At 40.8% G+C, this 25,288-nt stretch overlaps 4 protein-coding genes and 1 pseudogene across 4 annotated transcripts; 3 read left to right on the top strand and 2 right to left on the bottom strand.

Moving 5' to 3' along the window:
* The first annotated feature begins 286 nt into the window (after positions 1-286).
* Positions 287-2,092, top strand: LOC122038781 (polygalacturonase At1g48100-like). Its single transcript, XM_042598721.1, has 5 exons — positions 287-721; positions 783-950; positions 1,030-1,074; positions 1,153-1,360; positions 1,423-2,092. The coding sequence occupies exons 1-5, from the start codon at positions 371-373 to the stop codon at positions 2,019-2,021; spliced, it is 1,371 nt and encodes a 456-aa protein (XP_042454655.1). The 5' UTR covers positions 287-370; the 3' UTR covers positions 2,022-2,092.
* A 511-nt stretch (positions 2,093-2,603) lies between these two features.
* On the bottom strand, positions 2,604-3,966 carry LOC122038782 (galactinol synthase 1-like). The gene is made up of 4 exons (XM_042598722.1): positions 3,614-3,966; positions 3,205-3,528; positions 2,975-3,109; positions 2,604-2,893 (listed from the first exon to the last, which is right to left on the bottom strand). The coding sequence occupies exons 1-4, from the start codon at positions 3,935-3,937 to the stop codon at positions 2,654-2,656; spliced, it is 1,023 nt and encodes a 340-aa protein (XP_042454656.1). The 5' UTR covers positions 3,938-3,966; the 3' UTR covers positions 2,604-2,653.
* Positions 3,967-8,010: 4,044 nt separating this feature from the next.
* LOC122038779 (transcription factor MYB78-like) lies at positions 8,011-9,110 on the top strand. Its single transcript, XM_042598719.1, has 3 exons — positions 8,011-8,153; positions 8,247-8,376; positions 8,469-9,110. Exons 1-3 carry the CDS (start codon positions 8,033-8,035, stop codon positions 8,926-8,928), a joined length of 711 nt encoding a protein of 236 aa, XP_042454653.1. The 5' UTR covers positions 8,011-8,032; the 3' UTR covers positions 8,929-9,110.
* Positions 9,111-9,160: 50 nt separating this feature from the next.
* LOC122008534 (protein MIZU-KUSSEI 1-like) lies at positions 9,161-10,051 on the bottom strand. Its single transcript, XM_042564294.1, has one exon. The coding sequence runs from the start codon at positions 10,049-10,051 to the stop codon at positions 9,161-9,163; it is 891 nt and encodes a 296-aa protein (XP_042420228.1).
* A 12,668-nt stretch (positions 10,052-22,719) lies between these two features.
* On the top strand, positions 22,720-24,857 carry LOC122008525 (annotated as a pseudogene).
* Positions 24,858-25,288: the final 431 nt, after the last annotated feature.

Genomic DNA, 25,288 nt, shown 5'->3' with positions numbered 1-25,288 from the left:
TTGCGATTGGCCAAGAATTAAAATTGAAGGTTAGGGAGTTTATAGTGTGCTTAAGTTAAAGCCATTGAGTGAAGCATGCAGGAGACCACCATTGTTGCGGTTTGCTTTATCACAGATTCCTTCTGCTGCTAGAGATGAGGGGAAGGTCGCATACGTAAAGCTGCAACCAGACAAAAGGACCTAAAGAGAGCAAATGCTTTGTTTTAGAGCCCACCCATCACTTGTGGATATTGTAGTTGTTATTTACTCACTTTAAGATCTTGTCCACGAATTGAATGTTTCATCAGGCATCAATGGCGAAAGTACTGCTCTATAAGAGTTAGTGTTCTACCAACACTGTTCACTAGCGGTTTCAAAGTGAAGCCAATTAATGGAGCTAAGCAAGAAGCTAATTTTGCTTCTTTCCATTGTCTATATTTTCTTCTGCACTCGTGTGGATTCAAGAGCTCATTACCACAAGAAGAAGCCTCCGGCGAATCCATCCATCGCTCTGCCTCCTGCTCCGGCACCGGCGCCTCTGACTAAACTCGGTGTTCACAGCGTCATGTCGTTTGGAGCGGTAGGCGACGGGGTTTCCGACGACACCGAAGCTTTCAAGAGCGCGTGGGACTCCGCCTGCGAAGAAGAAGAGCCGGCAGTCATCGTCGCTCCCCGCGGCTACTCCTTCAAGATCAGGTCGATCATTTTCGCAGGGCCTTGTCGAAACGGCCTCGTTCTTCAGGTACATCGTCGATTATCCAAAACACGATCTTGCGACTGTTGCTCAATTGTGCTGTGTTAAGGTTGATGGAACGATCATGGCTCCTGATGGACCGGGCGAGTGGCCTCAGCATTACAGCCTGCGGCAGTGGCTGGTGTTCTACAGAGCAAATGGCTTGGCACTGCAAGGTGGTGGACTGATCGATGGAAAAGGACACAAATGGTGGAATCTCCCCTGTAAACCACACAGAGTAATACAACCACGCTACAAATCGATCGCAACTCTACTTAATCACTCCACTAACCATCTCGATTAACTCTATTTCTCAGGGGAAAAACCACACCACGATGCCCGGACCTTGCGATAGTCCCGTCGTGAGCTCTACACTCACTGAAAAGATCAACTAACACCACCAAGAATCTGATACAGTGATTACTCTTTTTTGATTTCAGGCTTTTCGATTCTTCATGAGCTCGAATATTAAAGTGCATGGGATCAGAGTCAGGAACAGCCCCCAGTTCCATTTCCGGTTCGACAACTGCCGGAACGTCACCGTCGACTCCGTATCGATCCGATCGCCGGCGCTGAGCCCCAACACCGACGGCATTCACGTCGAGAACAGCGTCGACGTGAACTTACGCAATTCCGTGATCTCCAGCGGTAATTAATTAGTGCTGAGGATCTTCTGGAATTGGTGACTCATGTGAAATACACATTTACAGGCGATGACTGCGTGTCGATCGGAGCAGGAAGCAGCAACATACACATCAGAAACATAACGTGCGGGCCGAGCCATGGCATAAGCATCGGAAGCCTGGGAAAGCAGAGCAGCAGAGCATGCGTGAGGAATATAACGGTGAAAGACTGCGTGATCAAGCACTCCGACAACGGTCTCCGGATCAAGACGTGGCAGGGCGGGTCGGGATCCGTCTCCTCCGTCAGCTTCGTCAACGTTCTCATGGAGGCGGTGAGGAACCCCATCATCATCAACCAGTACTACTGCCTCGTCGGCGTCGGAGGAGGAGCGTGCCGGAACCAGACGTCGGCGGTCTTCGTCTCCGACGTCGCGTACGAGGGGATCAAGGGGTCGTACGACAGCCGGAGCCCGGCGGTGCACTTCGGGTGCAGCGACGCGGTGCCCTGCACCAACATCACGCTGGCGGAGGTGGAGCTCCTGCCGGCGCAGGGGGAGATCATCGCCGATCCCTTCTGCTGGAACGTGTACGGGGTGTCGCGCACGCTGACGATACCGCCGGTGGCCTGCCTGCTGCGCGGCGTGCCGCGGTCCACCATGGACATCGAGTCGAGCGGCTGTTACTGATCATCGAGATTGCAGAGAAGATCAAAACAGCGTGTATAGAGTGAAAGTAAAAACATTTACTCGATGTAATAATAGGAATTATGGGGCTTAATTTGTTTTCTGTTCATCATTTTATCAATCGATTTCAATGTGATGTTAATTGGCTAATTAATTACTCGATTAATTAGACACGTATAAACCTTAATCCGCAAGTTAATCTCCGCTGCTTAAGCAATCCATCCTCATTCGCCAAAGTCCCACTTAATCGCGGCGACGTCATTCAAAACATGCAATCGCGACGCGTGGCGGACTTCCAGCCGCACCACGTTGGTGTCGGCGGAATCCAGCGAAGCGACACGTACGCATAGACTGGTGCGATATTAATTCGATTTTAATGCTTGTTTTGGAAAAAAAATATTTTATTATTAAATACCAAAACTATATATTTCTTTACTTATTTAACATTTAACTTACAATCATGATAAAATACACGCTCAATAATAAAAATTCATATACTCACACAACTATAAAAAGAAAATTGTCCAATTATTTTTTAAAAATATAATATATTAGACAAAGAGTTCTATTAATATATTTAGGCTTAATTTTATTTATTTATTTATTAATCAACAGCAGGACCAATTGTGCTGTCCTCATGCCGCCGACGGCGCCTTGATGACCTTGACCTCTCCGGCCTTCGAGAGCGCCGCCGACATCAGCGGCTGTTTCACCTCCTCCGCTTCCATAGCCTCCTCCGGCGCGGCGGCGATGGCTGGAACTTTGTAGTCGAGGCTCTCGTCGTTGTACACCTCCCACCACTTGGATACCAGCATCTTTATGTCTTCTCTGTCCATGTTCGCCTCCTTCCCCGTGTACCTCCATGGCTTCGACCCCTGAAACAATTCCAACGATAGCCGTTGATTTTTCATCATAAAAATTGACCGAGCCTGATGAGACGAATGCAGAACACGTACCGCGGCGCAGTAGTGCACCACCTTCACCTTCTCGAGCTCGACGTTCTCCGGGTGCCTCCACAGCATCGCCATGACCAGGTTGTAGACCAAAGGAATCGGCTGGTAGACGTCCTTGAAGAACATGTTCAAGAAATCCTGCACGATATATAAGGAAAAAAACAAATTTTTAAGGAAAAAAATTAAACAAAAGCCTCTCGATCAGGGAAACAAAGTGAATTAGTTTATTGTACCTGCTCGGCGAAGGGGGTGGGAGCGGTGATCTTGACGGTGGCGATGAGGGACTCGGCGGTGGCAAGGCTGGGCTCGTGCACGAACATGCCGGCGTTGAAGTAGAGCGAAGGCGGCGGGCTGAGCTCGGCCGCCGGCCACGCTACTCTGTCCGGACACTGTTGGCAGTACCCAATCCGGTACTGCGGCGTGTGGCTCCACGTCTTCTCGCAGAAGCAGTCCATGACGGCGTAGAAGCCGCCGTTCGGCAGGTCGAACAGGTGGTCGACGTTGTCGTATACTTGGATATCGGCGTCGAGGTACATAATCTTCTCGTACTCCACGAACTTCAACAAAAAAAAAAAAAAAAAACAAAATCAATCCTCTGTTTTGATCAAACCGACGAGTATAACCAATCGATTGGATCGGTACCTCCCAAATTCGAAGCTTGGAGTAGTTGATGACGTAGTAGGCCATGGCGAACTGCGTCTGGTTCTCCGGCGGGTACACCGGCTCGATCTCACGCAGGACGCAGCCCTGGGCGGCGAGGAGACGGCGGTGGCTCTCAGGCACATCGGGAAGCATCGCCACCACAAGAGGGTAAGCGGACCCCACCTTCCTCAGCCCCTTCGCCAGCCCCACCACTCCCTTCACGTAGTCGCCGTCGCCTGCCAGGAACGTCACGTACGCCCTCGCCACCGACTCATCCTTCTTTCCCTTCCCGGAGACCACCTTGGAAACGATCTGCGGCGCCATGTGTGCGGATCAAAAACAGAGCTTTCGGAATCTTGCAGGTGTTTTTCGATGAGACGACAGACGGAGGGTTGGGGCGGTATAAATAGGCGCCGATAGGGGTGTTTATGGAAAGGCGGTAGATTTTGGACAGAAATCCTTGATTCCGCAGGAATCACGACGATTTATGAGCCGGAGATCTCGCGTCGAGATTCGGGATCCTCAGATAAGGCATCACCGCCTTCCTTCCCTGCGCTTTTCGTCTTCCTGTCCGCGGACCGTGCGGCCACGTCAGGATCGAGCCGCCGACCAGAGACCGTCGGCCCGGGCCCGTACATGAACACTTGGATTAGGATCAGCCGCTCGATGGAAATCGAACGGTAAATACTGAGACAGCGCCGTTGCCGACCTCTCCGAATGGAGTAGTTGCGGGCTTACAGCGATCAAACGATTAATCTATTCATTATTCGTCATTAAATTATCGAGACATAAACAATCTGTTTTACAGGGCTCCATTGGGCTTCATTGGAGTGATTCTTGGCCCACCCAAAGGCTCAAAAGCCCACTACTATGAATATCTTTTTGAAAATGGGGACCCGTGTGTGTGAGAAGAAACGTCATCGTGGTGATGTAGATAGGCATACACTTTCTCAAATGTATATCCGCTACGTTAATAATTCTCGTAGTGCTAGCTCATGAATCTGGAAGGATAGGGCTATCTCAAAATTTCCAGTGACCTTAGACAAAAATAAATTATTTTTTAAATATATTTTAATTTTTGTTTTCATTTTTTTCATTTGACTTTGGCATGAGAATGATCGGTTTAAAAAAAATTAATTTATTTTTTTAAAAAATAAAATATTATTTTTATATAAAATTTAGATTTCTAGCTAATATTTAGATTTTTTTTAGCACAGTCAAATTATTTAATTTTTTTGAAATATTGAACGTAAATAAAATTTTATTAATTTTAATTCTAAATTTTTTTTTATGAAACATTTTACTTTGCGTTGTATGGATAAAAAAAAATCTTTGATTCATGTTATTATCGAGGAAGAAAAAGAAAAAGTGATAATAAAATATTATCAGCGAAAAAGGAGAAAGGCTAAGAGTACCACCGGCTGAGAGAGTATAAATGTATAAAATTATTGATGAGAAAAGAAAAAAGATATTGGCCAGAGAATATAAATATATAAAATTAATGAGGAGAAAAGAAATAGACATTGGTTTTATAGATATTAAGATTTTTTTAAAGACGTTGAGAAGAAAAAAATTTATTAGTTTTATAAGATATATAATTAAATAGAATAAAATCTTGATTAAGTATAATTATGAAGAAATAATGATATGTGTAATGTGTAAATAGGAATAATAAATTAATTAATAAGATGTCATTAATGGGTTAACATATTTATTAATGTGTACACTATCATTAATTAATATTAATGACTAATTTAATTTTTTAAATATCTTTACTTAATTATTTAATCAGCCCAATAATATTGGACCCTAGACATAGACCTTAATGACCTATGCCTTGAGCCGAGTCTGTGGAAGGAGATACATATAAGTCAGGACCGTCTCAACTATGCTGGAGGCCTTAGGCTGAAAATTAATTAAAGCCTTAATATTTTTTAAAAAATAAATATTAAAAATATTATTAGAGATATTTAATTTTATTAGTAAAATTTAAAAGGACAATTTTATACATTGCCAATATTATTTATACAATCGGAAGAGTGACCAACTAGGTCACAAAGTAATAATTTTATCTTATGTTAAACCTCACTTTTTTATTAGTAAAATTTATAAAAAATAAAAAATATTTTATGTTAACTAATTTGACAATGATTAATAAGTTAATATAATATTATTAATATACATTTTAATTGTTATTTTGTTTTAAAAAATTATCAATTAATTTTAACTTAAGGTAAGTCTTGATGCAATGGTAAAAATTATTATTGTGTGATTTAGATATAATAGATTCGAGTAATATTCTAGTAGATATCGATATTGTATGATAGACCCACATTGGCTGGACCTTCGTGAACCAAGCTGTCTTTTATCAATTTTAACTTGGATAAATCATCAATTAAATTATTTGGTCAAAAATATTTAGCTAATAAATATCGACGACAAATTATTAAAAAAAAAGATGTGTATAATAACTCATTGAAGAGCAAGGATACAATAATAATGGTAAAAATATAATAATAAACGAGCGGAAAGAAAGAAAGAAAAAAAATAAAATTTAGAGAAAAATAATAATACAATGTTAAATATGCTTTTGAAAGACTTTCAAAAGTACTTTTATAAATAAATATTAATTAAGTATAACATTTTTAATTTATTAACGATACTTAATTTTAATTAATAAATTAATTTTTTATTAAAAAATTAAAAATTATGAGTCAAATTTTATTAAAAAATAAAAATAAATTACCATCCAAATCTAACTTTAATATTAAAAAAATAAAATTATCAATCAAATTTAATACGAGTAAAAAAAAATAAAACCGATAAAATTAACTTTAATCTATAAAAAATAAAAAATTATTGGTTAAATCTAAAAATTAAAAATTATTGACCAAATATAATTTAACTAGTAAAAAATTAAAATTATCGATGAAAATAAATCTGGACTAAAATTTATTTTAACTATAATTTTAAATATTTAATATCTAAATTAATATTATATATATATATATAATTTGATGGTCCCAATATAATAGGAGCCTTATTCATATGTCTTAATGATCTATGTCTTGAGCCGACCTTGATATAAGTATACATACGTCAAACGTATGATTAGATAAATATTAGATTGTCAGTTCTTGAAAATCGAACTCTGACAATTACACCAAATATATCATGCGCCTATCGTCTATGTTACGTCCTAAAACGGCATATACTTTCTCCACTTTAAACTGTTCGTTGACCTTTGGAAGTCAGGTTTAAAGTAAAACTCTTTCAGGATTAATGAAAAGATAGTTCAATGGACTAGATACATACAGCATCCGTCGGCTTCGTCGAGCGTCGCAAAAGCGTTGTGTGCGCGGGCACACACGCAGCACCAAGCCACCAACGACAGTAAGCCGCACTAATTGGGCACCATAAGCTCCCCGTTGACCTTCGGATATTGACTAACTCCGTAGGCGTTGACCTCTCTTATTCGCTAACGATCGAGCGTCAGTAGGGACGATTAGGAAGTAAGGTTGACGTCGACGTTTGTCAACTTGAACAATGTTAGCGCCTTTAAAAAGTTCTCTAGATTTATTTATCATTAGTTGTTGTTGCGAATACATATAGTTTAAGTTTTACAATTTACGTACTTAAAAGAAATTCCCTGAGCCGAACAGTGATTTTCCCTTTTTATAAAATACGAAGAAGACTTACTGCGTTGGTCACGATGGTTCTTCAACCTTTCTAATTTCTGAGTACCGACTGAATGCAGGAGATGGAGACCCACTCAAAAGGTCAAACTTTCACTGTTCAAGTTTACAATCACACTGCTGCTGTGAATAAACCGGCCACTTGGAGCTTCATCGCACTGTCACGTCCAATCAATCGTGCAGTGCCAGTAATGGAGTTGATCGTGCAACCGTGCCGAGTGGTGCGAGCTTGGATGCGCATGGTTCGATGGAAGCCAAAGGTTTGCCTTTTGTTTTAGTTTTGGAAGCACTTGTGCCATTTGTCGTTTGAAATTTGCAGGGGAAAATGGACATCGTACGTCATCTTGTGCCAAACTGCATTGACCCTGTAGTTCACTGTACGTCTCTAATTTCGTCGTCGCCGTAAAGTGCTCCCTCGTCCCCAGAGTAAAATTTTATGCGCTCATTCTACGTCAATTAATCCTAAAGTGATGAATCTTATCTAGTGCAACTTTTTCACCTGTCATCGGTAAAGCCTTTCGCGGAATGGAGACCCGCGTGTAGGGTTCAAGTAGGGCAATGCCGACTGAAAAGTCAAACCGAGTAAGACAGCAGACGAAGGCAGAATGGTCAAACTTCAGTTCAAATGCTTTGTACGCTGTTTGACTCCTACATGCCATTTCCACTCTATATAAACCCTCAACTCTTCTGCAAACCAAGCCAATTCGAATATCTAATCCCTTTAATGGAGAGTGAGGTGATGAACGTTAGAAGGGGGCCTTGGACTCTGGAGGAGGACCTTCTTCTGATCAACAATGTCGCTTCCCATGGAGAAGGGCGATGGAACTCACTCGCCAGCGTTGCAGGTATTGACGATTGATTGATTCTTCGGATGAACGTAACCTCTTGTTAAGAATTGGTAGTTGATCGAATTCTTCTCTCTCGTGTAATTTGAACAGGGCTGCTAAGAACAGGGAAGAGCTGTCGCCTCCGGTGGCTCAACTATCTCCGGCCCGACGTCCGGCGAGGCAACATCACTCCGGAAGAGCAACTCCTCATCCTCGATCTCCATTCTCGTTGGGGGAACCGGTAAGCGCGCGATCGGTATATCGATCGACCTTGTTAGAACGTACGATTTCCCATTTAGCTAGACTGAAATGGAAACGTGAATATTTTTTCAGGTGGTCGAAGATTGCTCAGTACTTGCCGGGCAGGACCGACAACGAGATCAAGAACTACTGGAGGACTAGGGTGCAGAAGCACGCGAAGCTACTCAACTGCGACGCCAACAGCAAGCAGTTCGAGGAAATCGTGCGGCACGTGTGGATGCCGCATCTCTTCCAGAGAATTCACCGAGCCGCTTTGGCCGGCGGCAACTCGACGGCAGTGGCCGCCGCTTGCGGCGGCGGACCAGTTCCGATGAATCCCTGCGACGACCGAAGGACGGCGGAGGCCGGCTCAGGGCTTTCCTCCCCGGTGAAGTCTAGCGCGGCCGTCGAAGAGTCGCTGGAGCTCTCCCCGCTGCTGGCCTCCGAGGACCTGTGGAGGCCACTGGATTCGTGGGAACTGGACCAGAGCATTTGGGACGAGAACTCGTGGAACATGGAAGAGTACTCGTGGCTGCAACAACTCGAACTGTAAGGAAATTAAGAACTTGCTACAGGCGAAAAATTAAGACGATCGATTTGTAAACAGTGCTATGCAAAAAAAAACAGAGGAACATGTTTTTCAGCCAATTCGAGTTTAGAAGCGATCAGGCACGCTGTCGATCATATCATTGCCGATGCAAATTAAATTACAAGAAGAAAATTGTTTTGATTATATATGTACATACTCATTTGACAAACTCTAACAATCATTAGATCGACGACTGCTACATCCTGAGGAGGAAGATGCAGAGGTCAGGGCCGCCGCAAATGTCGTGCCTCGCTGAGTCCGGATTGATCAAGTAGAAGGCCTCCGAATCTTTGCTCCCCATAACTCGCTCAAACTTGGCTCTCATGTACACCACCTCCCCCAATTCCGCCTCCTTCCCGTAGCTGGCCTTGCCGCCGGGGGGCTTCTCCGGCTCGGAGGCGTCGGGTTCGGGTAGCAGAGGAGTCGCCGCCGGCGGCGACGGCAGAACTCCCGCACCCACCGACACCGCCCGCACCGTGCTCAGCACGTGGAGGTCGAAGCCGTTGCTCTGGCGAGCCACGGCGTAGCCGCACCGGTGCCCGTTGCAGTACATGGTCCACAGCGGTTCGTCCCATATCGGCCTCTGCTTCTTGGGTACACGGTTGCTTTGTTTCTTGTGATCTCCGGCGACGTCCGGCTGCGCGGCCCGTTCGCATTCCAGGAGAATCCTAACCGTCCCGGACGCCATCTCCTTGACCAGGTCGCACGTCGTCACGGCCAGTTCGAGCAGCAGCACCGGCTCGGACCGGGAGTCGACCTGCACGGCGAAGCTGACGCGGCCTTTCCGGCGTCCGAAGAAAGTGCCGGCGACCACTCCTCTCCGTCCGCGGCCGCCGTGAGAGACGACCCCGTATCCCAGCCCTCGCGCCGGCACGATCGGCGACAGGGTCCACCGGCACGAGGGCTGGAGCAAGGCCTGCATGCTGGGGAACAGCGACCGGACCACGTCGACGGCAGCCTTCACCAGACCCAACGACCGAGTCGGCGACCTCGAAGACCTCGCCCGGAGCAGCGGAAGGTACTGCACCAGCGACAGGGCACCGGCTTCGTTACTCTCGGAATCCGACGAAGCAGAGATTAGATCCATGGCCTGAGTTGACCTCCGCTAGCTGCTCTAAGTGGCCACTAATGGTGGAAGGGAATCTTTATTAGGAGACAAAGCAAATATAAAAACCAAAACCACGATGATGATGAAGAAGAAGATCGTGATTAAATAAACAAGACGATATGATTAAATAAACTAGAAAAGTTTGACAAATGAACATGATTATATAGAATTTTAGGCACGGCCGGTGGGATTGACGCATGCAGGAGAGGTCTTGAGCTGAGCTTATTACAAACTTCAGTTAATTAACAATCCCTGTTTCACGTAACATGACGTTGTTAATTGCACATGTATTTTTGTTATTCCGAAAGTCGTATAGCAGATGTCAAACGTGACACAGGATGCGAGGGCGACGACATTGTCTTGTAGTTCTGGTTAGGTCAACCAGTCTGTGAAAGATCTAGTGCCTTGTTTGACTTTGACAAAGGTCCGGCACTCGCATCTTGGCGGTGGCGAGTTGGGGGTGAAAACTGGGTCAATGGCAATTCTTGCTATTTAGGGAAATGTATGTGTTACTTCAAGCGCGGAAACCCTTCAATTCGGACTCCGTCCGCATCGGCCCGCTCTACTCACCTCAGCCTATTCAGATCAGCCCAAGCTCGGAGATCTAAACGGCCGACTCGGGTCATTTCCTACATTGGACCAACACGGTCTATCTTCCATCAGACCAATCCGACCTGATCTACATTTGACTGGGTTACCTGTCACGTGGCTCATGCATTTAGATTAGCAACAAAATTTATTTAACTTGAATGCATATATTTTTTTATAAGTGAAATTGATCCAGAATCGTATCTTTGGTGAAATCAATTTTTATTTAAATGTGTCATATAATTTTGATCTGTTAACTAAATTGCCATAAAAATAATCTAAACTTTTGGAGAGAACGGAATCAAATTGATTCGGATATCTACCGGATCAGGCTTTTTTTTTTTTTTTTTTTTTTGCCGACACAGCAACCATATTAAATTAATGAAGATTTATTATTTATCAGTTTCTAAATATATCATGTTTTAAATTATCATTATACTGTAAATTCTCTTTTTTCGAAAATAAAATACGGAAAAATTTAACGGTAAATTAGAGAAAAATTCTCAATCACAATGTTAACTTTGTATACAATCTCCATGTCCAAAAAACTTTGTTTCCACTCCCTGCATGCAAATTATTACTTGTTTCAACTCCTTCATACAAATATTGATACCTAAATTACCCCTCAAATTTTTTAGATACAAAAATTCTAAAATTGAGTACAAAAAGTCCAAAAATGAGTATAATTCTTCTTAAAGTCAGTACTTTATATTAAAAATCGAGTATATTTTATATCAAAATTGTCCCTCTTATTTTTTAGGTATAAAAAGTCTAAACATAAGTATAATTCATGTTAAATTCAGCACTTTATACTATAATCTAGTACTCTATACTAGTTTTAAGTATATTTTCTATCGAAATTAACCCTCATATTTTTCGGTACAAATAGTCTAAAAATGAGTATAATTCCTATTAAATTCAGCACATTAAACTAAAATCGAGTATATTTTGAGGTAAAAAAGAATCGTACTCAATTTGATAGAAAATATATTAGATTCTAAGTTAATATACTCAATTTAAGAGGATTTATATTGATTTTTAGACTTTTTGTATCCAAAAATATCATGGGCAATTAGGTAAAGATGTTTGACTGGAGAATGAAAACAAAGATTTTCATAGATGGGGACTGCATACAAAGATTTATTTGCCAATAGGGACTGCATGCAAAATTACCCAAAATTTAAAAGGATACCCTTATTTAAAAAATATATTAAGACAACCCTTCTCTTATTTTTTTATTCAAAAAATATCTTATTCTACTACTATTATTATTATAATATTTTCAAAATGAGGATACTTTCGATTCGTCTGTGCGATCGTCCATGGCGATCTCAAGCCCCGTGCCCCGTGAGGCCGTGACACCGGGACAGGTAAGGGGCCTGAATCAGATCTAGTAGTTGCCGTCTCACTGAGAATGTAACTCGCCCTCCATTTTGGGGGGATTTAGGACGATTTTAGTTACGGTTCTGATTCGGATCTACAATATATTGTAGTTGATGGAGTCGCGATATTTGTGGTAGTCTATGTCTATCTGTCGTGACATTGCTGAATCGGTGGGACTTCTAGGGTTTAGAAGCGAAAGGAGCAAGACCTAGTGATAGTGAGTTCCCTAGTTGTATCCACGGGGGTAAACAAAATGCAAGTGACGAATAAATTTCTTGTTTTTTTTTTGTCTAGGAAAGATAGTAAAGCTAATTTGTTTTCTTGTGGTTCAGTATTAAAGATTACGACCATATTTATACTGTTGAAATGGACTGATAACTAAGCGATCCTCTGGGATCGGTTGAAACTAGTGAAATCTGACCTTTTTTTTCTTTCTTTTCATTAAGGACCATATTCTCACTGATTATTGGTTTTAGGTTTGGGAAGTAACTTCGCATCTGTTTTAGTGGTTCAATTGATTTATTTAATGTAACACGGCAGGTGTCATTTTTGCTTGGATTTATCCCACTTTTTGTGGCATGGATGCAGGGGCGTAGCTAGGTGGAGCTTTGGGGGTGCGACCGCACCCCCTGAAATTTAAGAAAAAAAATTATACATTGGGAAAAAAATAAAAAGACTTTATTATAAATTTTAAAAATCTATGGACTTTTATATTTAAAAAATGTAATGAAAAACTAACCATGTTTTATTTTTTTCTCTCCCCCGATTTCATTTTCCCCTCTCCCTCCCATTTTTTTTATTTGTCTTCAATATCGTGTTTTTATTTTTTTTCCTTGTGTTTTCCCCTCTGCCACAACCACCCACATTATTATCACCACACGATATTATTGCCAACGCTGCCATTGTTTGCTACGAGTATCGTCATCGCCGCTACACCAATTCTCCACAGTAAACACGTTTTGATTATGGTGTAATTTTCTTGTTTGCTCTTTTTCGTTACAGATTAAAGTGCTAAAAAAAATATATAGTGTCAAATTTTCATATTCATGTTTTTATTTGCTAGTCAAGTATGTTATTTGTTTACTATCAATTTTATTATTATTTTTGAATGGTTGGAAAAAAGATAGTCATTAAATTAAGTAATTATGTGTTAAAAATATTATTCTAATGATAAATTAGGTGAAATATGAATGTCGAGGTATTTTAAGAAAATATGAGATATACCTACTTCAAATAGGTCATCATCCCCTCTACTACATCCTTCTCCTCTACCTTTTCCACCTAAATGATTCTTCGACTTTGAGTCATAGATAAGGTCTAAGGATTAACATATCATTGTGTTAACTAAAATCAAGGGCTAAACTAAAAAAATCTCAAATTTGAGTTTATTTTTAACTTATTGAATTCGAAATTTAAACTTTTAGAGAGTGAAAATTGATTTATACTAATATTTAGAATTTTAAAAATCGCCCCTTCTAGTCTAAAATCCTAGCTACGCCACTGCATGGATGTATTCAGAATGGTTGGAGTACAGAGAGTTCGGCATCTACTAAACCGTGAGCTTTTTTATTTCGTTTAACAAGAGGCCTTTTATCTAGTTTTAATTACTGTTTTAGATTCTCGTTCATTATAGTTTAAAGTTTAGCTCATTGTATCTTGAAATGGTGGACTTAATTATGTGACGGATAGGTTAAGTTTAACTAAAACTGGCTAAGGGCATGCTATAAGAGCAACCCATCAACTATTGGATGACATTGCCACAAAAACTCATCCCTTGTTGTCAAAGTGATTTTTATTTGTTTTGTAATAACTTACAAAAAATTTATACAACATTTTAGCTATTTGAAGTGAATCGACAAACTAGTGCCTCCTGCTAGTTGATATGGCCTCATTTTACAGATCATGTCATTGATAACAGTTACTATCAATTTCAATGTTTGATAACTCAAATATTACTACTTTTAGTTTGATGGTGAAATATGTAATCTCCCAACTTGGTTATATAACAAAGTGATGGGAAAAGAATGCCAGGTGCATAAAATACTAATAGATTGAACTACTAAAGTTGTACATATAATTTACACAATCTCCCAACTTGATTATATAATAAAGTTTGTGAAATATCTGGAATTATTCTTTTTATTACATTTAACCCAACACTTTTTGACTTGTATTCCTTCAACCATGTTTTTTATTGAGAATACAATAATTCACTTTAGATTATGATGGGGGATAAAAATCTCTATTGTTGGAATAGTACTAAAGTCATTCTACTTAGTTACAGAAGTCTGACTTCTATGTTTTGTCTGTCTGCAGAATTACAGCCGTGATCTCTTTCTTTTTCTGTACTTCTTATTCTTGCAACAGCAATGACTTCTGATCTTGCTTCGAGGTTCTCCAGGAGGGCTCGCCACTGTGTTGGCAAGAGAGTTGATGCAACTGAGCAATGCGTAGGTTAATCAAATTAGAGAAGAGAAATAATCCTCCATCCCTTTGCCTTTTCTTATTACTATCCTTTTATACACTTTTCCCTCAAACCTTTCATCTTCCTCATTAATGAGGTTGTATTTATTACATGAGAGTAATGAACCAATTATTGATTCATTAATTACAAGAGATCTTTTGTCTCTTTACAAACTTTTAAAGAGGCTATGATTGATAAGGACATAGTAAATGCACATGACTATTAATTTGCTTCTGTCCGTTCCCTTTCTCACGTATCTATGAGCCCATGAACACTGAATATAAGCGACGTTGGGTATTTAATGTAAGCCACAATAACGTATTGAGTTAATGCAGTAATTCTACCGATCGGTGACTTGGTAATTTGCCTCCCGAACAACAGGATGCTCGAGTTATGACACGATTTCTCAAAACCTAGAAAGGTTATTGAGCACTAAGCAATGACTCTACTCTAAACCCGCTTGGTAAAACTTAGAAACGATAAGAGCTTTCAGGGTGAATGAATTGCCCACCCTCGATCAGCTTGATCATTACTCGAGCGGTGTACTTCCCTCCTCGACCTTGACTTTGACTACTACTTCATTTGCTACATTGACTTTTTGATGCCACGTGACACCTTCTTAATGCAAATCAATGATGAAGAGTTGCTACCATTGACTACACTACTGATCGGACCAAAAGAACATCGTTTATGTTAGTAGACACAACCTTCTCGTATAATGTCATCTTAGGGAGGCTGACATTGAATGCTTTTCAAGCAATCGTTTCCACCTATCACCAGAACATCAAGTTTCCGATTGACAACCGGGTATGTGAAGTAAGAGGTGATCAACTAGCATCTCGGAAATGCTACATAGATGTTATTCGGCTTGAGTCACGGAAAGCTCGAAGAACCATGGAGACTTTTTAAATAGTTCAGGAGTTTCCATTACCTCGACCAGATAAAGAAGAAAAGCCACAGCGCTTGGAAGGAAAAGAACAAGAAGAGATCTGCGTACATCCCAAGCGAGACTTTTTAAATAGTTCAGGAGTTTCCATTTCCTTGACCAGATAAAGAAGAAAAGCCACAACGCTCGGAAGGAAAATAACAAGAAGAGATCTGCGTACATCCCGAGCGAGAGGACGAGGTTACAGGAATATCCGCTGATCTGGAGCCAGGGTTGAAGCAACAGCTAATAGATTATTTGAAGAAAAATTATGATGTCTTCGCCTGGTCACCAAAAGAGGTCAAGGTGTTCCTCCCAATTTGATAGTGCACAAGTTAAATATATTGCCGGATTCCTGACTAGTCAAACAGAGGAGGCATTTCAGTGCAGAACGGAATCAAATTATCCAAGCAGAGGTTGATCAACTCCTAGAGGCAAGATATGTAAGAGGTGCAATTCCTGACCTGGCTCGCAAATGTAGTATTAGTTTCAAAGCCGAGCGGTAAGTGACGAGTTTGTATTAATTTTCGAAACCTTAATAGAGCGTGTCCGAAAGACTATTATCCTCTCCCTCGCATAGACCAGATGATAGATTCAACCTTTGGGTGCGAGTATATTTATATGTTAGATGCCTTTCAGGTATATCATCAAGTCCTGTTGGATCTAAATGATCAAGAAAAAATAAGTTTTGTCACTACTAACGGAACATTTTGTTTTGTTGTTATGTCGTTCGGTCTCAAAAATGCGGGAGCCACTTATCAGAAGATGATGGATTGACATTTAAACACCAGATTAGGCGAAATCTTGAAGTCTATGTGGACGACATATTTATTAAGACAGTTCATGGACAAGACTTGAGCACTGATATTCAAGAGACATGTAACACTCTGAGACGGTATGGACTTAAACTAAATCCAAAGAAGTGTGTCTTCGGAGAGAAGAGCGGCGTTTTCTGGGATATATGGTGACCGAGGGGGGACCAAGACCAACCCAGACAAAGTAGAGGCTTTGCAACATATGACTCCTCCCCGAAACCTTCAGGGGACTCAAAGGTTATTGGGCCGAATAGCCACTCTATCAAGGTTAATTTCCCGAATGGCTGATCGAAGTCTGCCCTTCTTCAAAATCCTTTGTAAGGCTTTAAAATTTGAGTGGGATGTCAAATGTGATCAAGCCCTCAACGAACTCAAGGAATATCTTGCTGGATTACCTGTGCTATCCAAACCAGTAGTGGGTGATGTTTCTATATTTATCTACGACTTAGCAGGCAGTCGACTTAGTTCTGTTACGGGAGGAAGGTACTATTCAATATCCCATATATTTTCTGTCATTTATTAAAAAAATATCAAAAATAAGATATTCTATATTAGAGAAATTGATGTTCGGATTGGTCTTAATCGCTCGACGGTTAAGACCATATTTTTTTGGCTCATTTTATTATTATTCCCACAAATAGTCAGCTCGGCCGGGTTCTTATTAACCTTGGAGTTTTTGGGCGACTTGTAAAATGGACAACTGAACTAGGAGAATATGACATTCAATATCAACCCTGCATGACAATTAAAGATCAGACTCTAGTAGACTTTATGGCAGAGGTATCCAATCCAAATTATGATGAGACCTAGAAGGCAGACGTGGATGGTTCTTCCAATCGGCTGGCTAGCGGAGTAGGAGTCTTGTTAATTTCACCTCGGGGAAATGTCATACAGTTAGTCGTTCGACTCAACTTTCGAGCATCTAATAATGAGGCTGAATATGAAGCTCTGTTATTTGGTCTCCACGCAACAAGAAGAGTAGGAGCCGTTCGGATAGTTATTTATTGTGACTAACAACTTGTGGCACAACAGTTGGAAGGTACTTTTGAAGTCTGGAACGAGCGACTGAAAAGATATGTGGAGGCATTTGAACAGTTAAAGATTAACTTAATTTTTGGAAGTCTTCAAAAGATATCCCAAGCGAAGAATATGAGAGCAGATGAACTAGCAAAGATGACAAGTGCTTTAGCCTCGTGGACGTTGGATAGCCCGAGCTCTCAAACTCTATACATAGCTCAGATAAGCCATACTACCGAGCGGGAAGAAGATTGGTGAAATTCTATGATCTCCTTCCTCCAGAATAGAACATTACCAGCCGACTTGGCTAAAGCTCTTACACTTAAAACAAGAGTTGCTCGGTTTACCTTGATCGGGGAGCAATTATATTACCGTGTCTTTGTTCGTCCTTTACTTAAATACCTTGGACCTGATGACACTGATTATGTCATGAGGAAAATTCATTAAGGCATATGTGGAAATCATATAGGAGGAAGCGGAAGGTGTTATTGGCAGGATATTATTGGCCTACATTACAGGTGGATATAGTTAAATTTGTAGCCTCTTGTGAGCATTGCATGTCATATCGCCCAATCGAGCAGCTTAACATTTCTATTGTGTCATATTCGTTTGACTAAATGGAGAATAAATATGGTAGACCCCTTCTCGATCAGTCAAAAAGCAAAAGAAATTCCTATTGGTCATCATCGATTATTTTTCCAAATGGGTAGAAGCTGAAACTCTTGCTCAGATCACAAAAGTAGTCATGAAAGTGTTTTGGCAAAATATTGTTTGTCGATATGGAATACCTCACAAAATAGTATCTGATAACGATCAACAATTTCAAGGGCACAAGCTTCGGGAATGGTGTGAAGGACTTGGTATTCATTAAGCTTTCACTTTTGTACCTTATCCTCCGAGCAATGGGCAAGCAGAGGTTGCCAATAGGGAAATTATTCGTGGCCTCAAGATAAAGCTAGACCACGTGAAAGGCAGTTGGGTTGAAGAACTACTGGGTATCATGTGGGCTTATCGAACAACTTCAAGAGAAAGCACTGGTGAAACTCCTTTTCATTTAGTTTATGGAGCGGAAGCAGTGGTGTCGATCGAGGTAGGAGAAGAGTCAATTCGTAGGCAAAACTATGATGAAGAATATAACGCTGAGCCACGCTTCATTGATCTAGACTTGGCTACTGAAATTAGGGAAAAAGCAGTCGCTCAGCTTACTACATATAGGCGTATAACAAGAAGGTAATCCCTCGATCATTTCAAGTTGGGGACTTAGTATGGCGAAGAATCAAACTGATCGGGGATGTCAACAAGCTTGATCTAAAATGGGGGAGTCCTTACTGGGTGATTGTCAAGTTAAGCTCGGGGAGTTATTATCTAGAAAAGCTCAACGGGAAAAAGCTACCTTGACCGTGGAGTGCTAACCATTTGCAGCTCTACAGAAGTCACTGAAGCTTATCTCCTTTATGTTGTTTAAAGATAAATATATGCTTCATTTTTTGGGAAATAAAACTTTATTATTGCCTAGCCTTTCTGCTGCAATGTCTTAAAATATTCTTTAAACGAGGGTTCAACCTTTCCGAGCGGAAGCTAACCAAAGACATCTTCTAAATGAGGGTTCAACCTTCCTAACTAAAGATATCTTCTAAATGAGGGTTCAACCTTCCCGAGCGGAAGCTAAAGTTATACAAAGAGCAATATTTTCTAAGTGTTATGTTCTCGGGAGGTAGCCATAATCTATTCGACACATTATTCTCTCCCCGATGAGACATACAATAGACATATAGAAGCTTAGAGACATACCGTTGTATAATTAAAATAGATTTAACAAGGCAAGGATTTATATGTGCTCGAAAGATTTCTGATGCTAAGTTTGATTTAAGCAAGACAAGGACTTATATAAGCTCGAAAGACTTTAGGAGCTCAAAAGCTATACAAAGATCGACCAAGCTACAAATTGCTTACAAAGTCTTTTCAGATTTAGGTAAATCCTCCTACACTTTTTCTAAGTCGAGAAAATCTAGGTTGGTGTCTGGGGGAATCAATCCCACTCTAAGAAATTGTTGGGAAGCTCCTTCGAGCCCTTGCTTCAATCTTTTCAAAATCTGAGCGAATATTCCTCGGATTTTGGGAAGTCCGCTTTGAAATCCGCTCTGCGCTCTTCTTCTTGGGCTTTATAAGAAGCCATCTCTTATTGAGCGTCCTCCAGCAGTGTCACCACCTTCGCCTCGCTCTGAATAGCGTTAGCCATCTGCTTGTGAAGGGTGGTAGTTTCTCCATCAGCCTGTGTGGTCTTGCAGATCAGCCACTTGTTTATCCAGTGCAGCGAGCCAAACCTCTTGTTCAGTGAGTCAGGAAGTAAGCTTGTCCAGGCCGGCTTCCAGCGAGATAACTTTGGATTGTGATGATTTTCCCTCTGAATTGCTTCATTTAAATTAGCTTGGAGGAAAAACACTTGTGCGCTGGAAAGTTCTAGTTCCTTGTGGAGCCTAGCAGTCGAGTTTCTCTAGATGAGACATTCTTCTTTTGCTCGAGCAGCTTCTGCTTTAGCCTCTTCGGCCACTCGGGTAGGCTCTGCTATACGCACTTCTAGATCAGTGATTTGTTGCAGCAGTTGACCATCTGCTTAACCAATTCGGGAATGTAGCTATGGATGGGCATGTGTTCTGACCATAGCTACACAAAGAATTTTCGGCTACCTTAATTGACTATGTAAGGAAGCTAAGACAACAAATGTAAAATGTGTACCTTAAGCAGAGTACCATTTGTGCGGCGGCTAACTTTTAGCAGGTCTATTTTTTCTAATGACTTAGCATAATCACCATTCTTCAACATCTGTATCATACCGGCCTGGCGCGCCATATCTTTCGATTGGTAGGGACTAGGAGGAATTCGAGGAAAGATAGGGCTCAAGGAACCTTCTAGCTCGGGTACGAAGTCGCTTTCGGTTAGGCCCACTGGAACGATAGGCGGTGTCTCAGATACAGAGGGCACATAACTGGTGACTGGAGAACTAATTAAGGGTTCTCTAGAAGGCTCCCTAATTGTAATACTTGTTCTCGATCGGGGGGAAGGTCTCTCAAGCGAAGCCGTCGTTCGGCTGGGAGGCTTGGGGCGCTTGCCCCTCCTAATTCTCAGAGGGAAAGCCGGTGCTTCGATCTCCTCGTCGATCGGAGAAAGGGCCACTCTACTGATCTGGATCCATAGTTGGTTAAGGGACAGAGTGAACAATATCTTCTACTCGCTCGGCCACAGGTGGCAGTGCTTTAGAATCCACCTCAAAGGTGGTGGCATCTCGGCTTGATGAGGCAATCTCAACGCCCGTGCCCAAGGGCTCTCGAGGGGAAGATAGGTCGACCTCGCCTGAAGCAGCACCATCGGCATCCGATGAAACTTTTGGAGTAATCAGAGCTCGAAAATCCGCTCGGTTGGCCTTTAGGAGCTTGCTCATTGAAGCTGTATCCTTTGTAGGTCGACAAGAAAAGTAAGTTAGTTCTCACCGAAGATAAAGACTAGGAAATGCTTACTCAGCGACTTCTTAAGATCGGCTGCGTTAGGACTTAAACGAGGCCGATAGAGAAGACCTTCATTTTGGATTATGGCGGTTTAGTTGAAGCACATGCCGACTAGTGTCTCTAACACCCATTGATACTCGGGATTCTTCTTATACTTCCCGAGTGGCGGTGGTTTTGGGAGCTCTCCTCTCTAGCCAGTCAAAAAGTTGAAAAGGGTCGGCGGTTTCAAATAGAAAATTTTGTTCTTTTGGCCTTTGTGAGACTAGGGGTTGCCTTCTAAAAACTTACATCCAGCTCGGGACATAAAATGAAAGACTTCTAACTCAACTTGCTTTGGATGAAAGGAGTGGAAGAAAGTAGGGGTGAGCGGGATGTCATATAATCGGAAAATCACAGCCACCCTACACAAAATTCTAATAGCATTCAGTGCTAGCTGATGAAGGGAAATTCCAAAATACGTACACACGTCTCTGACAAACTCGGGAACAGCGAAGCGAAGACCGCTCTCTTGGTTGTAAAAGAATGTAGTGAAACCGGGAGGAGGCATCGAGGGTACGTGGTCCCCTCTAGTCACCTGAATCACATCATCAGGAGGAATGTCATAGTCTAGCCTAAGTCCCCTTAACTCCCCGGTCATAGAGGAATGCATTGTCTCATACCATGGGATGAAAGCCATTGGAAGTTTTTGAGAAAGAGACTTAACAAACAAAGGGAGCCAAATGAAATTGAGGACTTACATGAGAATAAGGGAGTATAGACGATGAAGAGAGATGTCAAAAGCTCAGAGGCGGCAAAGAAGACAAAATGTTTAGAGATCCTAATATAGCATTGATTCCTCGACGTGGTCGTCATATCAAAAGTTGCTAAGGGGCGGGATTTAATTGCCGTCTAGTGTGCAGAGTATACTCATCTGTGTTAGCACTTTGGAACAACTAATAGTCACATCACTTGATGTGACCATGATGCGACCTTATTTCGGTAAATGACGACTCGTAAGGTTATTGATTCGCTGAAGATGACACGTCACCAATCATGACACGCCTCATTAATGGACGCCACGACTTTAAATGAACAAATCTCACGGATTCTTTTGCAATAAATAAATGCAGAAGGCTTCCCTCTCTCTCTCTCCACGTGACAATGATAATTAGCTTTTAACTAAGTTACATCTCTAGTCAGTCAACTATACACTTCCTTTGACTGAACTAAAGGGGGAGGCTTATGACGTGGCGGTTCACAGGAGGTGCCACGTGGTGTCAAGAAGTCAATATAGTAAGTGGAGGAGGCAGTCAAAGTTAAGGTCTAGGAGGGGAGATACACTACTCGTGTAATGATCAAGCTGATCGAGAGTGGGTAATTCATTTACCAGGAAAGTCCTAATCATTTCTAAGCCTTACCGAGCGAGTTTAGAGTAGAGTCATCGCCCGACGCTTAGGTATCATTTCTAGATTTTGAGAAATCGTGTCATAACTCGGACATCTTGCTGCTCGGGAGGTAAATTACCGAGTCACCGATCGGTAGAATTGTTGCATTAACTTGATACGTTATTGTGACCTACATTAAATGCCCAACACCACTTATATTTAGTGTTCATTATGAGCTCATAGATATGTGAGAAAGGAGAACAGGCAGAAGAAGTAAATTAATAGTCATGTGCATTTACTATGTCCTCATCAATCATAACTTCATTAAAAGTTTGGAAGGAGACGAAAGATCTCTTGTAATTAATGAACCAATAATTGCTTCATTACTCTCTTGTAATAAATACAACCTCATTAATGAGGAGGGTAAAAGGTTTGAGAGAAAAGTGTATAAAAGGGTAGTAATAAGAAAAGGCAAGGGAGCGGAGGATCATTTCTCTTGTCTAATTTGATTAACCTACGCATTGCTCAGTCGCGTCAACTCTCTTGCCAACACACCGGCGAGTCCTCCTAGAGAACCTCGGAGCATGATCAACTTCATTTATAATTCACCAAGACAAGTCAACATTCTCAAGAAAATCTATATTGTATTTGAATAGGCATCAGACTGAGGAATGGAAAGGATGGATGCAGGTTGGTTATCCATTTGATTTCGTACTTGATCATATAACAATTATTTTCTAAGATTAACTGTATTGGCTTCTCATACAAAATAGATTATTCTAGTTTAAAGCTTTATGTTCTATATAGCATACCAAACTGAGCAGCCTAACATTGTGTCCCTAGATTTGTTTATGTAACACGTAGAGGAGCATGTTTTGGGGAGAGTCAACGAAGTTGGTTCTCATAAACAAGGTTGAAAACTTCAGTGTACTAAAATTGTAGGAGCGTTAATTGCACTTTTCTTTTCATATAACTGTCAATTTAGTTCATAGTTTCTGTTTACTTCCTCATGTTTCTCTTTCTAGCTTCAATTTCTTCTGGCATCGTCATTTATAGGCGTAAGTATATCAGCCCAGAGCTGTGTTATTGGGAGTTTTTTTCTCTGGAAGCATTGCCTTGAACAGAGCTTTATATATGGTTAAACCAGAAGGCATTCATGTGATTTGTTAGTTTGATTTTTTCTGCTAATCATTAAACATAACTTGTTTGAGAATAATCCATCTTCTCAATCTTAGTAGTTAGTATATTATTAGAGTGATGAAAGGCAATGAAAATAAATCATTGAAGCATAGGAAGAACACAAGTTGTCCTTGTTCTTCTGAAACTTTATTGTGTTTTGAATGAGATAATATTTGACATGTGCTTAGGTTAATCCCTTGTAAACCGTGTTATTTCAGTGTAATTCTTAAGCATTGAAACTATTTATCATTTTAACATTCTAACAAATATAAGACCCATCAACTGTTAGTTTTCTTTGTTATTATCATTTCTCTTTCCTCTACAGGTATTGTTTTTAATGTACAACTACTTCAATGCAAAGGAAATTTACAATGCAATTCGAGTTTTCATTGCTTCATATGTGTGGTTGACTGGGTTTGGGAATTTTTCTTACTATTATGTATGAAAGGATTTTAGCCTTGCTCGATTTGCTCAGGTGACTTGGTTATTCTTTTGCATTTACTTTCACTCACCCTCTAGTTTCTTTCCTATGTTTGGCTAATTAATTATTTACATTTTTGACTGTCCAACAGATGATGTGGTGCCTTAATTTTTTTGTGGCATTTTTCACTCACCCTTATCAATGACTATATGCTGTACTATATCTGCCCAATGCATACTCTGTTTACCCTTATGGTCTATGGTGCACTTGGAATTCTAAACAAATACACTGAGATTGGTGTTGTGATTGCAATAAAGTTTGCAGCTTGCTTTTCTGTTGTTATTTTGATCTGGGAGGTACCTGGGATTTTTGATGTTGTTTGGAGCCCATTTACATTCCTCCTTGGTGGGTACTCTTTTTAAAGTTATGACTTGGACCTCTCTCTTTAATTTGATCGGAACTAACGTCCATTAACCACATCCAGATTACAATGATCCAGATCCTTCAAAGCCCAAGTTCCCTCGTTTACATGAATGGCATTTCCGGTCTGGACTTGATCGATATCTATGGAGTATCGGAATGATATATGCTTACTATCATCCAACAGTAGGTTTCAATACCTTGAACTATTAAATACTTAGTATCAACTCCATAATGTTTTGGGACAAACATCTTCTTCCTAAAAGGTACAGCTTAATTTATAGAAGCCACGATGATACCAAGATTGGCCAATTGGAGGATCTTGATATCAGCTCTAATAGGTGCCTCCTGATTTGTAAATCAAAAATATGGAGAGGTGGATGGAAAAGCTTGAAGAAGGAAGATAAATACATCTCTTTGCTTTAAAAGTATGAATGCTTATGTATGTTTGGAATCTATGTTTTGGTCTTTGTCAAACCTGTTTTGTTCTTGTCATTACAGATGGAGAGGTGGATGGAAAAGCTTGAAGAAGCTGAAACAAGGAAACGGATATCAATCAAGACATCTATTGTTACAGTTTCACTAGTGTTAGATTTTATTGGATTAACATTTTTCATAGTCCATAATGACTCCAACAAATTTTCTCAGATTTCATTCTATGTCAGATTGGATACTTTTGGTATAATTACATTTACAAGCTAGACAAGCTTACCTACAACAAGAATCATCCGTATACATCTTGGATACTGATATCGTACGAATATCTTAATATTTCATGCATTCTAAGACAATCTTGATTTTTGTTATCTTCTAACATTTCATTTTCCCATTGTGATCTTAGTGTTTATATCTCCTTGAGGAACTTCACCCAACCATTTCGTTGCTGTTCTCTGACACTTTTTGCGTAAGTAACACTATGTTCCTATTGTATTTTGTTGATTCCATGCAAGATCTCATCTTTCAGTTTGAATAGTGATCCTGTTCGAGTGCTGAGTTGATGAACGCTGGGTATGTGGTGCTCCCGATGATGACGTGTAGACCTTCGACTGTTGCGAACCTCCGGTGAGAACCTGCAAGCACAAAATCGAGCCGGGAAGGGCTTCCTAGCAACGGCCCTCCGATGCTCAAGTCAATTTC

This window comes from Zingiber officinale, chromosome 1A (assembly GCF_018446385.1).
Source record: "Zingiber officinale cultivar Zhangliang chromosome 1A, Zo_v1.1, whole genome shotgun sequence".
In the NCBI taxonomy this organism is placed as follows: domain Eukaryota; kingdom Viridiplantae; phylum Streptophyta; class Magnoliopsida; order Zingiberales; family Zingiberaceae; genus Zingiber; species Zingiber officinale.
The sequence above is the reverse complement of the archived record's forward strand: the minus strand, read 5'-3'. Positions and strand labels throughout refer to the sequence as shown.